This window comes from Mobula birostris, chromosome 3 (assembly GCF_030028105.1).
Source record: "Mobula birostris isolate sMobBir1 chromosome 3, sMobBir1.hap1, whole genome shotgun sequence".
NCBI classification, from domain to species: domain Eukaryota; kingdom Metazoa; phylum Chordata; class Chondrichthyes; order Myliobatiformes; family Myliobatidae; genus Mobula; species Mobula birostris.
In genome coordinates, this window is record NC_092372.1 from 38,548,716 (window position 1) to 38,564,496 (window position 15,781).

General features: G+C 40.6%; 1 protein-coding gene across 1 annotated transcript in view; it reads left to right on the forward strand.

Moving 5' to 3' along the window:
- Positions 1–15,781, forward strand: part of parp8 (poly (ADP-ribose) polymerase family, member 8) — a 370,191-nt gene that overhangs the window by 219,115 nt on the left and 135,295 nt on the right. The window contains exon 8 of the mRNA XM_072252492.1: positions 14,101–14,161. Coding sequence (XP_072108593.1) covers positions 14,101–14,161 — 61 coding nt within the window. The remainder of the gene's footprint in view (positions 1–14,100; positions 14,162–15,781) is intronic.

The following is a 15,781-nucleotide window of genomic DNA, read 5'->3' on the forward strand; positions in this document are numbered from 1 at the left end:
CTGGCCTTGATGGGGGCAGCTGGCCAAATACTAAAGACCTCTGCTGATTAACTAGCTGGAGACTTCAGCAATAATCATTGAATAAAGCTTGGCAGTCAATACTATGATCCCTTCAAAACTAAGCAGTAAGCTTCAAGTTCTAGATCTCACTTCTTCCTTGTGCAACAGGATCCTTGATTTCCTCACTTGCTGACCCTAGTCAGTTCAGATTGGTAACAACGTCTCCTCAACAATCTCCATGGCCATATGCTCTACTCGCTGTATATTTATGATTGTGCAGCTACGCACAGCTCCAATGCCATATTTAAGTTTTCTGACAACACCACTCCTTTGGCCAATTCAAAGTTGGTGATGAATCAGCATATAGGAGGGACATTGAAAATCTGCCTGAGTGGCACCACAACAAAAAAACATTTCACTCAGTGTCAGCAAGAACAAGGAGATGATTGTTGACTTCAGGAGGAGGAAACCAGAGGTCCATGAGCCAGTCCTCATCAAGGGATCAGAGGTAGAGAGGGTCAGCATCTTTAGATTCCTCAGTGTTTTCATTACAGAAGATCTGTTCTGGGTCTAGCTCATAAGTGCCATTATGAAGAAAGCACAGCAGTGAAGTCTGTGAAGATTCTGCATATCATCTCAAACTTTGACAAACTTCCAAAGATGTGTGGTACAGAGCATATTGACTGGTTGCATCAGGGCCTGGTATGGAAACACCAATGACCTTGTGTAGAAAAGCCTACAAAAAGTAGTGGATGTGGCCCAGCCCGTCATGGGAAAAGCCTTCCCCACCATGAGCACATTTATATGGATTGCTGTCAGTGGAAAGTAGCATCCATCATCAAGACCATGCTATCTTCTTGCAGCTGCCATCAGAAAGAAGGTACAGGAGCTTCTTGGGATCCACACCAACAGGTTCAGGAACAGTTATTACCCTCAACCATCAGGTTCTTGAATCAGAGGGGATAACTTCACTCAACTTCACTCCCCCCATCACTAAACTGTTCCCACTGAACTGGACTCACTTCATCTCCTGTTTTCTACATTTATTGCTTATTATTGTTATGTTTTTTTTTCCTCTTTCTTTTCGTATTTGTTCAATTTGTTGGGTTTTTCCACACATTAGTTGTTTTTCATTGATTCTATTGCATTTCTTGGATTTACTGTGTTTCTCTCAGATTCACCTGAAATAAGCCTATGATCTCTAGTGCTTCTCTTACCAACCATATAAGCAAAGTGCTTGCCTAAATTCACCCTCTCTACACCATCAGAATTCTGTATACATCTGTAAGGTTTAGGCATGCTGAATCTTTGGGTCAGACTGAAGCGGTGGGGCCTGGGCCTGAGAGCGGATAACAAACTGATGTTTGACCAATTTAAGCACCGAGGTATTGAAGCCAAGGGCTGAGGATGAAATGATGTGAAGGTCACTACTCTGGGATGCTCTACTCATCTCTGAATGATTCTGCAGCTACGGCCTGCAGCCATTGACACTCACCTCCATGCTAAACCTGGTTCCACAGCTGTGGCCTGCAGCCATCAGGCTCCTGGAGTGACTGCAGTGTTGAACTGGCTATATGGCTTCAGTCCTACTTTTGGGGGCTCTGCACGGTTTGTGTTCTGTGTATTATTTGTTTGCTTTTTTTTCCATTGTTTCTATAATTTGTTCTTTTTCACACATTGGATGTATGACTATCATTGTGGTGTGGGTTTTTTCATAAATTCTGTTGTGTTTCTTTGTTTTGTGGCTACCTTCAAGAAGATGAATCTCAAGATTGTATATGGTATAAATACTTTGATTATAAGTGTACTTTGAACTTTGATTAAAACTGAAGTGCCAAGCCAGTGAAGCCATAATATTGGACTCCAGATGTGTGAAGCAGCATGCATTAGATATAGTCAATAAATCTCCAAATGAGGGATCAGATCAAAGTGTAGTGAACATTAAGCAACACACATCAAAGTTGCTGGTGAACGCAGCAGGCCAGGCAGCATCTCTAGGAAGAGGTTCAGTCGACGTTTCAGGCCGAGACCCTTCGTCAGGACAAGGGGTCTCGCCAAAGTCCTGACGAAGAGTCTCGGCCTGAAATGTCGACTGTACCTCTTCCTAGAGATGCTGCTTGGCCTGCTGCGTTCACCAGCAACTTTGATGTGTGTTGCTTGAATTTCCAGCATCTGCAGAATTCCTGTTGTTTGTGTAGTGAATATTAAAACAGCTTGCAAGAAATGGAGGCTCATGGTTTGGCAGCGCCTAGCGTGTGTGAGTGATAAAGACAAACAAGAAAGACTCACAACCATATTCAGTCAGCAGTGCAAAGTTGAAGACCCATTTTGAGTTCTATTGATCTCTATCATCATGGAGACCAGTCTTCATCCAATTTTATTCACTTCAGATGATAAGGAGAAAAAGCTTGAAACAGGGCAATGATGTATGAGATTGTTGTCATGATTCAAAGGAAGGAGTTATAGAGAGTGATTTGGTAGGCTGGGACTTAAATTCTTGGAGGCTGAGGGGTAACCTTACAAAGTTCTATAAAACCATATGAGCATAGATGGGGTCAACACCATTCTCCACTTTGGCTTTTCAACTTAAACTTAGAGCCAGGCACGTTGAATTGGGATCCAGCCAACCATGAAATTGCTCTAAAGTTCCTGGGAACTGTTGGATAAAAGTCTTGCTGGTCTTGTCAATACATGAGGAGATCGTAATGTGTCAATCAACCTGGTAAACGTGTATCTGATGCTTTCACTCTCGCAATTCCAGGTTAGCTTGTTAATCAATTACCCAGAATCAAATTCAACAATATTTCTAACATTGTGATCAATTGCAAGTAATCACACATTAGCAGCTCATTGAGTTTCTGACAGAATGATGGTCACTGTTATTTGCTTGTAAATACATTTCAGTTCATCCAGCATTTTGTGTGCTGCCTGACCTGCTGAGTTCCTCCAGTGTTTTGTGTGCACTTGGTCCATTTCTGATATCTCTCTCCCGTTTCTCAATCTCTCTGTCTCTATCTCTGGAGACAAACTGCCTATTAACATCTTCTATAAACCTGCCATGGTTGCAACATAACTTCCTGATTCATAAACTCAATTCCTCGACTACAAAGACAAGCATACCATATGCTTTCTTTAGCATCCTATCAACCTGTGTAGCCACTTTCAAGGAGCTATGAACTTGGACCCCAAGATGCCTCTGCTCATCAGCTCTGTTAAAGTCTTGCTATAGTTACGTGACCACGGATTTCGTTCTGGGCATCACTTTAAGCGCCTGAACGAGGCGGGAGTATGACGTCAGTATAACAAAATACGGACAGACTGCTGGGACTCTCAGAGAGAAAGAGAGAGAGTTAAGACTTTGGACTGCGAGCTGGAGCTCGCTACAGTAATGCTGAAGTTTGATACTTTCCCATGCCCAAAGGATTGGGTGAATGAGCGGCACACAATGCATATTGGATATGGGACTGTCACTTCTTATGATCCATACATGGATTTTTGGAGTATTGTGTGGCGACCACTTTCATTAACCCTTACATGGATTTGGGTGCGTTATGTGGTGACCACCTGTGCTAAGGAATATTCCGTGACTGTCTCCTTGTGATAATCTCTACCTGGATTTCGGAACACAATTCGACGGCTGAGATCTTCTGTGACTGTTGCTTCGTTTTCCCAGCGTGGAACCTATGGAATTCTTCGTGATCGCCTCTTTGTTGCATTTTAATGTGGATTTACAAGTTTCTCCCCTCATCTGTTCTGTGGATTACTGAAACTTTTCAGCTTGCCATCTTAAAACTTTTAAGAACTGTTCCTAAGCTTGATGGTTTGGGAGCCACAAATGCATAACACTGTTAACTTCTGTTTAGAAGAGTGGTTTGTTTAATTTTCTATATTTTGAGTGGATCGTAATAAATATAGTGGTTTAACATCAAACCCTGACTCTGTTTGTGGACTATTGCTGCTGGTACATAACACTATTAGCAGCCTACTGTCTCTTTGCTTTTGATCTCCCAAGGTGTAGCACTTTATACTGAGCTTGATTAAACTCCATTTTCCATTCCACTGCCCATATCTGCAACTGACCTATGTATCCTGCTATATCCTTTGCCAGCCTTTTGCGATGTCCACAACACACCAACCTTCCTTTTGTATACAAATTTACTAACCCATCTACGTTGTCTTCCAGATCATTCTCTGTCCCAAACAGTAGTGTTTCTGGTACAGATCCCTATGGAGCACCACTATCCACAGATCTCCAACCAGAATAAGTCTCATTACCACTATCCTCTGTCTTCTATAAACTAGTGCAAATTGGTATAATATTACATGTGTATCTATTAGCATTTGTCGTTGCTAACCATGAGGATCTTATGTTGAATGGGTCAAAGTGTGAAATATCTTTAGTCGACTTTAAGGCTTTTGCAATGCCCCATGGCTCTGTATTGTTATATTTTTCCCACTAGATAGTTCTAGTGAATTGATTCTTCAACCTGCCAAAAAAATTATCCTACATATCTTTCTTGGTAATTATTGATATTATTTGATAAAACTAAAGGTCTATATAAATTAAACATTTCAACAGCATGCTATTTTATAGTAACAACATTAAACCTGTCCATTAAGTAAAGTATAATTTGCAGTACAGCAATGTTCTTGGACTGGAAGTTCCCAGCCTTGGTTTGAAATTCAGACACACCATTATAAATACCATTTAATTATCTGGATATTATTGCTATTTGAGAATTATAGTTCAATTTTAAAATGCTGTAAATCTTTAGTTGATGTCAGCAGATGAACGGGGAACTGATATAGAATACAAAATATACTGAATCTGTTATATCCTTGAGAAAAGGAGGCATAATTGCCCAGTGTGTCTGACATGTGGCATCACTTCCACATCAGCCTCCTTAAGTGACTTCTAACCACTCACTATACTAACCGCATGGTGTCTGAAGCATTGATTCATGGTTTTTCACCATCATCTTCTTAGGGCAGCCAGGAAGAGTCAACTAGTGAATGCCAGCAATGCTGAAGGCTGCTTGTTCACAGTGATTCTACCTTGCACTGGAATCCTTTTCTTATAGCACTGTTATTTCACTGTGAGCAATGCCACAGCAGTGCTACTATTCCATGTTAAAGTTAAAACTTGCAACTATTGTTCTCTTCTAGGCTTTAATTTCTGTTATGCTTCTGCACATAATGGTAGTGCAGAATTGTAAAGTTAAACCATAATTAAGAACAAATAAATTAAACTAAAAATCTGTGAATAATTCCATATTCAATAGAGTTTGTGATCTCAGACTTTAACTATTATAAACATTCACAGATCTGTACTGCCTCATCAATCAGGATCTTGAAAGCAGGGAAACAACTGCTATATGTTTTTCTTTTGAAATGAGGAAACAAAAATTGCCAAGATATGAATTAAGTTCACTAGAGAGCCAATAAAATTACAAGATTGAATAATATTATAATTGTAATGGAGGACTGGCTAAGCGTATAGGAGATAATGAGGGGGGAAATAAAATGGAAAATAAAAATAGAGCTTGCTGGAAAGCTAGTTTAGAATTGATGGCTGGAATGTTTCTTTTGTTTTGTAATTTTTATAGTGCTGAAATTTATTTGGCAAATCTGGAATATTTTAATTATTAATCAGTAATGGTGCCTTCATGGAATTGTAGAAGTTTACTGCACATTTGTAGGCCATTTGGCCCATGTTGGATGTAAAAAGGTGAATTGTGACGAATCCCACTAATGTGTTCTTGATTGTAACCTTGTAAGGTTTTGTAATTGTAAATTAAAATTTATTCTACACTTTATACTACCCTGCTTTGTGTTTTTATTATACTCCAAGTGTATAATTTTGAAATCAGTAAATTAACTAAATGAACTTATCTATCAAAAATGAGTACTATTATAAATGCTAAGCAAACTTTAATGATCTAGAAAAAAAATTCTGAGCTATCTTTTTTCAAACAAAGATCGCCACCATCATTAACAATGTATTTTTTGGAATAATCTCAGCATTTAATCAAAATTGTTGCAGAAATGGATCCAGGAAAAATTTAAATTTTGAGATACAATAAAGAGGGAATAGATTGTGAAATATAATTTTAATTAGTGTCTGAAGCATTTTATGTAAGGAGGATTACCTTAGTTGTGAAACACATGTTGTTAAGTAGCCTGCTAACAGGTTTATAAAATATCACTTGAATAAAGTTGTGCAAGGGGGAGTGGGAGACATTGGATAAGATAAAATTAGGAAGTGCTAAATTGGTTCTCATCACTCAATTAGCGAGTTTCTAGATCATTCAGATTACGTTACTGAGGGAAGATTAGTTGAAGAGAACAGAAGCTGTGATGAAATTTTAAATCCTTCCTTGGATAGGGAGTTTTGCCAGGGAATTGATTCAAGGCAAATGTCGCAATCCTGTTCCTTAAAATAATGGACAAACCTGGTTACCACAGGCCACTTCATTCAATTGATTAATGGAGAATGAGAAGAGATCATTTTCAAGAAGAAAATGAATTCTCTCTGGAGAACTGAGGGAGAGCAGGCACTGATGTGTGAAAGACAATCTATATCTAACTAACCAGACTGACTTCTTTGATAAAATAATAGGGAAAGTTTACAAGGTAGATTATACTTAATTCATTTTTTCTGAATTTTAGCATCATTGAGTTTATTGCCTATTCATAATAGCCCCTGAGAACCTCACGATGAGCTGTCTTCTTGAATTGCTTTAGCTGTGTTGGCGAAGGTACTCCTGCAATGTTCTTAGGGAATGTTCTGGGATTTAGACCCAGCAGCAATGAAAGAAGGGAAATACATCTACCCCACTTTGGATAATGTGCTACTTGAAGGGGAACCTATTAATGGTACAGTTCTTATGCACTAGCTGTTTCAGCAATAACTTTCTTTCCATTATAAGACAAGGAGGGGGGATGTGCAATGATGGTGGATGTTGTTAGACCTGTTCTAAGTCTATCCCATCTGGCATTACTTTGGTGTCAGACACCACAATGAACAATGTCCACAGTGGCTGTTGTTATTTCTTTAATACTATTTATTTTTCCTGTGTTTAGAATATTTTACCCACATCACGTGACATACATATTTGGAAAATAGAATTGTTGGTATTAGATTAGATTAGATTATTAAATAAATATGGTAACATGGTAGTGGATAAGAGGAGGTTATTAGGTGAACATGTGTTTTTGGCAGAAAAAATATGGACTTGGGTCAAAAAAGAAGTTGATACTATGCCTATTAAATTTAACGTTATAGGTAACTATCCAGGACGTGGATGTAAGGAATAGATTTTCCAAGCATCGATAGTGACCAAGATAGTAACAAACTTTTGAGAGAGGTGAATGGGATAGTGTAATGGTTAGACCCATGAAAGATGTAATGAGATGTCGCCGTGTTGGAAATACTGCATATTGGAGGGGGGGGTGGGATCCATGGTGTGTGAATGTAATCTACATTTACAACTGTGTGGGTGAAGCAAGCGTGTAGGAAACTTGGTGTTTGTGTGCATCAAAACTTGTGCAGCTTACTATACGAATGAGTGTGAGATATTTGACATGGTGAAGAAGGCTTTGACTAAAAAGAAGTCGTCAAGAGAACCTTTGCAAATCACTGCTTAGTGTGAATTGTGGGCTGAGTGATTGCACACAGTCTGGGGCACCAGGCTTTGGAAGATGACTTGGCCATGGAGAGGCTGCTGTGAGAGCTATCTGCCTTATTTAGTACTTGTACTAAACCGCCAGTGGCATTGTTTTACAATAATCTGTGCATAAAACTAACATTATGGAATGCTATTTCACTTTTTCCTCTGAGGCATGCACAAACCAAAGGCAGCAAGGGAACGAGTAGTATATTATGCACCATAATTCATCTACTAAGAAATACATTCCTGAGGGGAAAATAAAAATTTGCTCTTGTAGGATACTTTGGGATATAGATTAAAATATCTTACTTAAAATTCTTCTATGTACAGCACCTTACTTGCCATCCCAGAAACACAATTAATTATTTTGAGGGACGGACAGTTCTGTAGACAGTTGGGTGCCAGGTGCAGCTAGGTGAAGAATGACAGATTGATCTGTTTCGGTGGCGTGTTTGTTTAGGAAGACTGTTGGCAAGACATGGAGAGATGTTTCTGCTGCTTCTCAGATGAGGTTATTCAGATTCAGACTTGATTAAACTTATCACTCAAAAAATGACTGTGTAATGAGGCCCCAGAGCTCTGCCACTCCCAGGATGTGGATATGGCTGCCAAGGTTGGCATTCAGTATCGCTCACTATTCCTATCTGAGTAACCTACTATGCTGCTTTGAAATATAATTAAGGAAAAACTACATTGTTGATGGGGGGGGGTCAAGACTACTATAAGGGAGAGCAGGTTTCTTAACCAAAAGAAATCTTTATGGTCTGCTGAGATTACCAGCTCAATTCAGAAAGCAGGGGCTCCTCCCATGCCTTTCTGACATAAGGATGCTGCTGTTTTCCCTACTTGCATTTGGGTTGCACCCTATGTCTTGTGTAAAAGCAGGAAGACTGATCACAAACCTAGGCACATTGCCACAGCTCTACCGTCCAGTGAGTCACAGGGGTATCATCATTATGTGCTGTGTTCTATGATGTGGGCGATCATGGTCTATGACCATGATTGTTCTTGGCAAGTTCTACAGAGGTGGTTTGTCATTGCCTTCTTCTGACAGTGTCTTTACAAGACGGGTGACTGTAGGGTTTTTTTGCACTACCTTACTTTCCCTTTTCTATTTTCTATTTATGATTTATAATTTAAATGTTTAATATTTACTATCGATTTGTACTCCAGGGAGCGCGAAGTGCAGAATCAAATATCGCTGTGATGATTGTACACTCTTATATCAATTGTTTAGTGTCAATAAAGCATAAAAGTATAAAGTACTCCTCAGAAGTTGTCTGCCTGGTGTCAGAGGTCACATAACCGGGTCTTGTGATATGCACCAGCTGCTCAGGTGATCATCCACCACCTGCTGCCGTGGCTTCACCTGACCTGATCGGGGTGAGGTAAGGAGGTGCGACACCTCACCCAAGGGTGACCTGCAGGTTAGCAGAGGGAAAGAGTGCATTACACCTCCTTTGGTAGAGACGCTTCTCCAATCTGTGAGAGGTATCACAGAAATCCAAAGCCGGAGTACCGTGTTCAGATTGTAATAGGTGACCACCAGGAGAAGGAAGCAGTTGGTGCAGGGTTTCCCCGTGGCCATTCCCTCAGCAACAAATATACCCTTGCTGGGTAGAATGACCTGTATGGGCACAGCAACAGCAGCCTCGCCAGTGGCACTGTGGCCAGCTCTGAGGTTCAGCAGAAGGATAAAGTCAGGTGGAGCAATAGTGATAGGAGGAAGTACTAGAGATACTGTGGCTGTGAAAGGGATCCCAGCATGACGTACTGCCTCCCAGGTGCTAGGATCAAGGCTGCAGAATATTCTCAGTGAACAGCCAGAGGCCATGAGCACAATAGCACCAAGGACGTGCGTAGAAAAGGGGAAGAGGTCTTGTGCAGTTAGAGAGTTAGGGAAGAGGCTGAAGAGCAGGAACTCCAAGGTAGTATTCTCTGGATTACTCACTGTACCATGTATTAGTCAGGGCAGGAATAGGATGATAATACAGATAAATAAGTGGCTGAGGAACTGGTGCAGGGTCAGGGTTTCAGATTTCTCGATCATAGGGTTCAATGGAAGGTGCTGTCTAACCTGTACAAAAAGGACAGGTTACACCTGAACAAAAGGAGGATCAATATTATTGTGGGCAGACTTGCTAGAGCTGTTGGGGAGGTTTAAAATAATTTGGCAGGGGTATGGGAACCGGAATGATCGGGGTGAGGATTGGACAGTTGGTATACAAATAGATGCAGTGTGTAGTGAGACTGTGAGGAACAACAGGCAGATGATAGGGAAAAATTGCAGTCAGTGGAATGAGTTGAAGTGTAACATGGGGACAAAATTGAAAAGGGTAATTAATACAGCACTGAAGGTGTTATATTTGAATGCACACTGTATATGCAATGAGGCAGATGATCTTGTGGTGCTGTTGGTGATTGGCAGGCGTAATGCTGTTTATTGAATTAACTTTTTAAACAATACAGTGCAGAGTAGGCCCTTCAGATACTTGGCTCCTAGCAACCCCATAACTCTGATTAACACCAACATTATCACAGCACCATTTACAATCACCATTTAACCTACCCAGTACGTCTTTGGACTATAGAAGGAAAAGAGAGCACCCGGAGAAAAACTCTGTACTCCAGGGGGAGGAGGTACAGATACTCCTCACAGAACAGTGTCAGAATTACATACCGAAACCCAGAGTGGCCCTGAGCTGTAACAGCAATGCATTAAATGATATGCCACCCTGGCCCACATGGAATTGTCGCTGAAAGAAGATCATAGTATATAGTCATAGTCATAGTCATACTTTATTGATCCTGGGGGAAATTGGTTTTCGTTACAGTTGCACCATAAATAATAAATAGTAATAGAACTATAAATAGTTAAATAGTAATGTGTAAATTATGCCAGTAAATTATGAAATAAGTCCAGGACCAGCTTATTGGCTCAGGATGTCTGACCCTCCAAGGGAGGAGTTGTAAAGTTTGATGGCCACAGGCAGGAATGACTTCCTATGATGCTCTGTGTTGCATCTGGGTGGAATGAGTCTCTGGCTGAATGTACTCCTGTGCCCACCCAGTACATTATGTAGTGGATGGGAGACATTGTCCAAGATGGCATGCAACTTGGACAGCATCCTCTTTTCAGACACCACCGTGAGAGAGTCCAGTTCCATTCCCACAACATCACTGGCCTTACGAATGAGTTTGTTGATTCTGTTTGTGTCTGCTACCCTCAGCCTGCTGCCCCAGCACACAACAGCAAACATGATAACACTGGCCATCACATACTCGTAGAACATTCTCGGCATCATCCGGCAGATGTTAAAGCACCTCAGTCTCCTCAGGAAATACAGACGGCTGTGACCCTTCTAAATAGTTGGCAATTTAACATCCAAAAGTGTCCATTGATTCAAAGGGATAGGCAGGTAGGCAGGTTGGGCGACTTGACTCTGTCCATAAAAAAATAAAGTAAAATCCTTAGAAAGAGGTGACATAGAATCGGAAGATGCAGACTCCTTGTGGGTAGAGTTAAGAAACTGCAAGAGTAAAGAGACCCTGGTGGGAGTTATATACAGGCCTCCAAACAGTAGCCAGGATGAGAGATATACTTCACAATGGGAGATAGAAAAGGCATGTTAAAAGGGCAATACTATGATAGTTATGGGGAATTTCAATATGCTGGTAGACTGGTAGAATCAGATTAGTCCTGGATCCCAAGAGTGGGAATTTGTAGAATGTCTATGGAGTGCCATTTTAGAGCAGTTTCTGGATGAACCCAGGAGGGAAAAGGCAATTCAGGATTGAGTGTTGTGTAATGAAGCAGATTTCAGTCGGTAGCTTAAGGTAAAGGAACTCTTAGTTGTATGTGATCATAATATGATAGAATTCACACTGCAGTTTGAGAAGAAGAAGATAAAATTGGATATATCAATATTACAGTGGAGTAAAGGGAATTACAGAGACATGAGAGAGATGCTGACCAAAGCTGATTGGGAGGGGAGACTAGAGGGGATGATAGTAGAACAGCAATGACTGGTGTTTCTGGGGGCAGTCTGATGGCTAGGAAAGATAAATATATCTCAAAGATGAAGAAGTTTTCTGAATGGAGAATGAGGCTACCATGGCTGACTTGGGAAGTCAAAGATGGCATAAAAGCAAAAGAAAGGACATAGCAAAAAATAGTGGGAAGTTAGAGAACTGGGAAGCTTTTAAAAACCAACAGAAGGCAACTAAAAACGTGATAAGAGAAAAGATGAAATATGAAGGAAATCTAGCCAATAATAGAAAAGAGGATAACAGAAGATTTTTTGGATATATAAAGATTAAAAGAGAGGTCACGATAGATATTGGGCCGCTGGAAAATGATACTGGGGAGGTAGTATTTGGAGACAAATCAATAGCAGATGAACTTAATAAGTATTTTGTGTCAGTCTTCACTGTGGATGACACTAGCAGTATGCTAGAAATTCAAGAGTGTCCATGGGAAAAATTGAGTGTAGTGACTATCACTAAGGAGAAGGTGCTTTGGAAGCTGAAAGGTCTTGGGAAGCCGAAGAAAGATGGACTATACCCCAGAGTTCTGAAAGAGGAAGCTGAAGAGATAATGGTCATTAGTAATGATCTTTGAAGAATCTCTGGATTCTGAAATGATTCGTAACGAGTGGAAAATTGCAAATGTAACTCCACCCTTTAAGAGTGAGGGAGGCAGTAAATAGGAAATTATAGGCCAGTTATCCTGACTTCAGTGGTTGGGAAGATGTTTGATTCCATTATTTTGGATGAGGTTTCAGGGTACTTGATGGCATATGATAAAATAGGCCAAAGTCAACAAGGTTTCCAGAAGGGGAAACCATGCCTAACAAATGTCTTGGAATTCCTTGAGGAAGTAGCAGCCTGGATAGACAAAGGGAAGTCAGTGAATGTTGTTAACTTGGACTTTCAGAAGGCTATTGACAAGGTGCTGCACATGAGTCTTCTTAACAAGTTAAAAGCCCCTAGTAATACAGGAAAAATATTAGCATGGACAGAAGATTGGCTGACAGGCAAGAGGCAAAGAGTGGAAAAAAAGGAGCCTTTTCTGGTTGGCTGCCAGTGACGAAGGGTGTTTCACGTGGATTGGTATTGGAACAGCATCTTTTCACATTGTATGTCAATAGTTTATATCATAGAATTGATAGCTTAATGGCCAAGTTTGCAGATGATACAAAGATAGACGGAGGGGCAGCTAGTGTTGAGGAACCAGGGAGCCTACAGAAAAACTTAGTCAGATTGAGAGAATGGGCAAAGAGGTGGCAGATCAAACAAAGTGCTTGGAAGTGTGTGGTAACACACTTTGGTAGAAGAAATTAAGATGTAGACTATTTTCTAAACAGTGATAAAATTCAAAGAACTGAGGTGCAAAGGGAGTTGGGATTCTCTAAGGGTTGAATTGCAGATTGAGTTGGTAGTAAGGAAGGCAAGTGCAATGTTAGCACTCATTTTGAGAAGATTAGAATATAAAAGCAAGAGTGTAATGCTGAAGCTTTATAAAGAATTGCCCTTGGAGTATTGTGAGCAGTTTTGGGCCCCTTACCTAAGAAAAGATGTGCTGCCATTGGAGAGGATCCAGAGGAGGTTCATTAGAATGACTCCAGGAATGAAAAGATTGACATATGATGAGTGATTGGAGGTTTTAGGTCTGTACTTGCTGGAGAGAAGAATGAGGGGGATCTTTTTGAAACTTGTTGAATATTAAAAGGCCTAAATAGCGTGGATGTGGTGGATGTTTCCCATAGCAGGTGAGTCTAGGGCATGAAGGCACAGCCTCAGAATAGAAGGACATCTATTTAGAACAGAGATGAGGAGGAATTTCTTTAGCCAGAGGGTGGTGAATTGTGGAATTCATTGCCACAGATGTCTATGGAGTCCAAGTCATTAGATATATTTAAAGCGGAGGTTGGTAGGTTCTCAATTAATCATGATGTCATAGGTTACAGGGAGAAGACAGGAGAATGGGGTTGAGAGAGGTAATAAATCAGCCATGATGTAATGGTAGAGCAGACCCGATGGTCCCAATGGCCTAATTCTGCTCCTATTTTTAATGTTCTTACGGTCTTAAGATCATGGACATATCTTATAAGACAATGTTATTGACAATTATAAGACAATATATAAGACAATTATAAGACAACAGGTTGGCTGGTGGCACAGTGAAAACAGCGCCGGGCTCGAGAACGGAGGTTCCTGAGTTCGATCCAGTGACAGACCGCTCCCGAGCGTGCTCTCTATCCGTGCCGGGTTGATGTCGAGCTCACAACTCGACCTCGTAAAAAAAACACTGCCACGTCTAGTTTAAATTCTCACGCGAAATATTGTGGAGGATCAAATATAAATACAAATTTTTTAACTACTTTTGATTCCTGGAAAGATTCATTTCAACTTTTTTTTTCCTTTTCAGGGAGTATGGTGCAATTGATGACGTGGACATTGACTTGCACATTGATGTCAGCTTTCTTGATGTGAGTAAACAAATTTGCTGTTGATGAATTGTGGCATAATTTGTGAACTATGGACTTTATGTGCAAATGAATTGATTGTGGCACCAAATCTGAAGGTGTTTTATCTATGGTTCATTTAATTCTATTACTGAATTCATGAAATAAAATTGAGAATGCTGGTGAAATATTTACATGAGGCATGAGAAAGGAGCTGGTCAAAGTTGATTGGAAGAGGACACTAGCAGGGATGATGGCAGAACAGCAATGGATGGAGTTTCTGGGGGCATGTCGGAATGTGTAGGATAGATATAGCCCAAAGATGAAAAAATATTCTACAAGGAGGATGAGGCAACCGTGGCTGACAAAGGAAGTCAAAAACAATATAAAAGCAAAAGAGAGGGCATATAATATAACAAAAAGTAGTGGGTTAGGAAGCTTTACAAACTAGCAGAAGACAACTAAAAAAACCACAAGGAGAGAAAAGATTGAAAAAGGAGGGTAAGCTTGCTAATAAGACTACGGAGGATTACAAAAGTTTTTTTTTCCAAATATATAAAGCATAAAATAGAGGTGAGAGTAGATATTGGACTGCTGGGAAATGACACGGGAGAGTGAGTAATGGCAGACGAACTTACCAGGTATTTTGCATCTGCCTTCTCTGTAGAATGGCGGGGCAGGCTCGATGGGCTGGATGGCCTACTCCTGCTCCTATTTCTTATGTTCTTAGAAGACATTAGGTTTCTTCCAGAAATTTGAATGCTAGGAGGTAGAAGTGAGTGTACTTCCTATTAGCAAGAAGATGATGCTTTGGAAGCTGAAAGGTCTGAAGGTAGATAAGTTACCTGGACCAGATGGGATACACCCCAGGGTTGCTGAAGAAATTATGGAGGCAGTATGTCACTATGTTCGGATATGGCTCAAGTGTGAAGCAAGGGACACTGAAGCGGGTCGACAGTTCACAGACTTTAATACAAACAGAGTCAGAAGGAAAAGAAAACAATAAGTGCTAGGCCAAAACAAGGCCATTGACTAAAGATCTCAAAATGGAAAATGAAGCCACACTGCGAGTGTAAGGAATAACTAAATATAAAATGAATCAGTTGACTCGACAGTCCAGTTTTCTCAGGCAAGGCCAAATGCAAGCAGGCAGCGAAACATTGCTGTGCTTTGCTCAAGACTCGACAAGTACTACAAAGAAAATAAGGGAATTAAATACCATCACAATGAAATAATAATTAGCTGGCACATGCATATTTACAAGTGCAATTGTCATATCTGCTGTGCTGCCAAATCCATGGTTGTGACAAGTCTCCCCTCTCTAGGCGCAGCCCCTGAGGTGCCACAGGGCTGTGTCTGCTAGAAGTCCTGGATGAGTGACTTGTCCAAGATATCCTTCGCTGGAATCCAAGTACATTCTTTTGGACCATACTTTTTGCAGTTCACAAGGTACTGGACCTTAGCATGTACCTGAGAACATGCCAGGAAGTACCACACTGTATAGACCAGGGAAACATCTACCAAATGGGGAGGTGGGCTGACTGGGGCCAGGGAAGAGGTAGTAACCGGGTTGAGCTGGGAAACATGGAATACTAGGTGGATTTTCAGTAATGCTGGTAGACGCAATTTATATGACACCTTGTT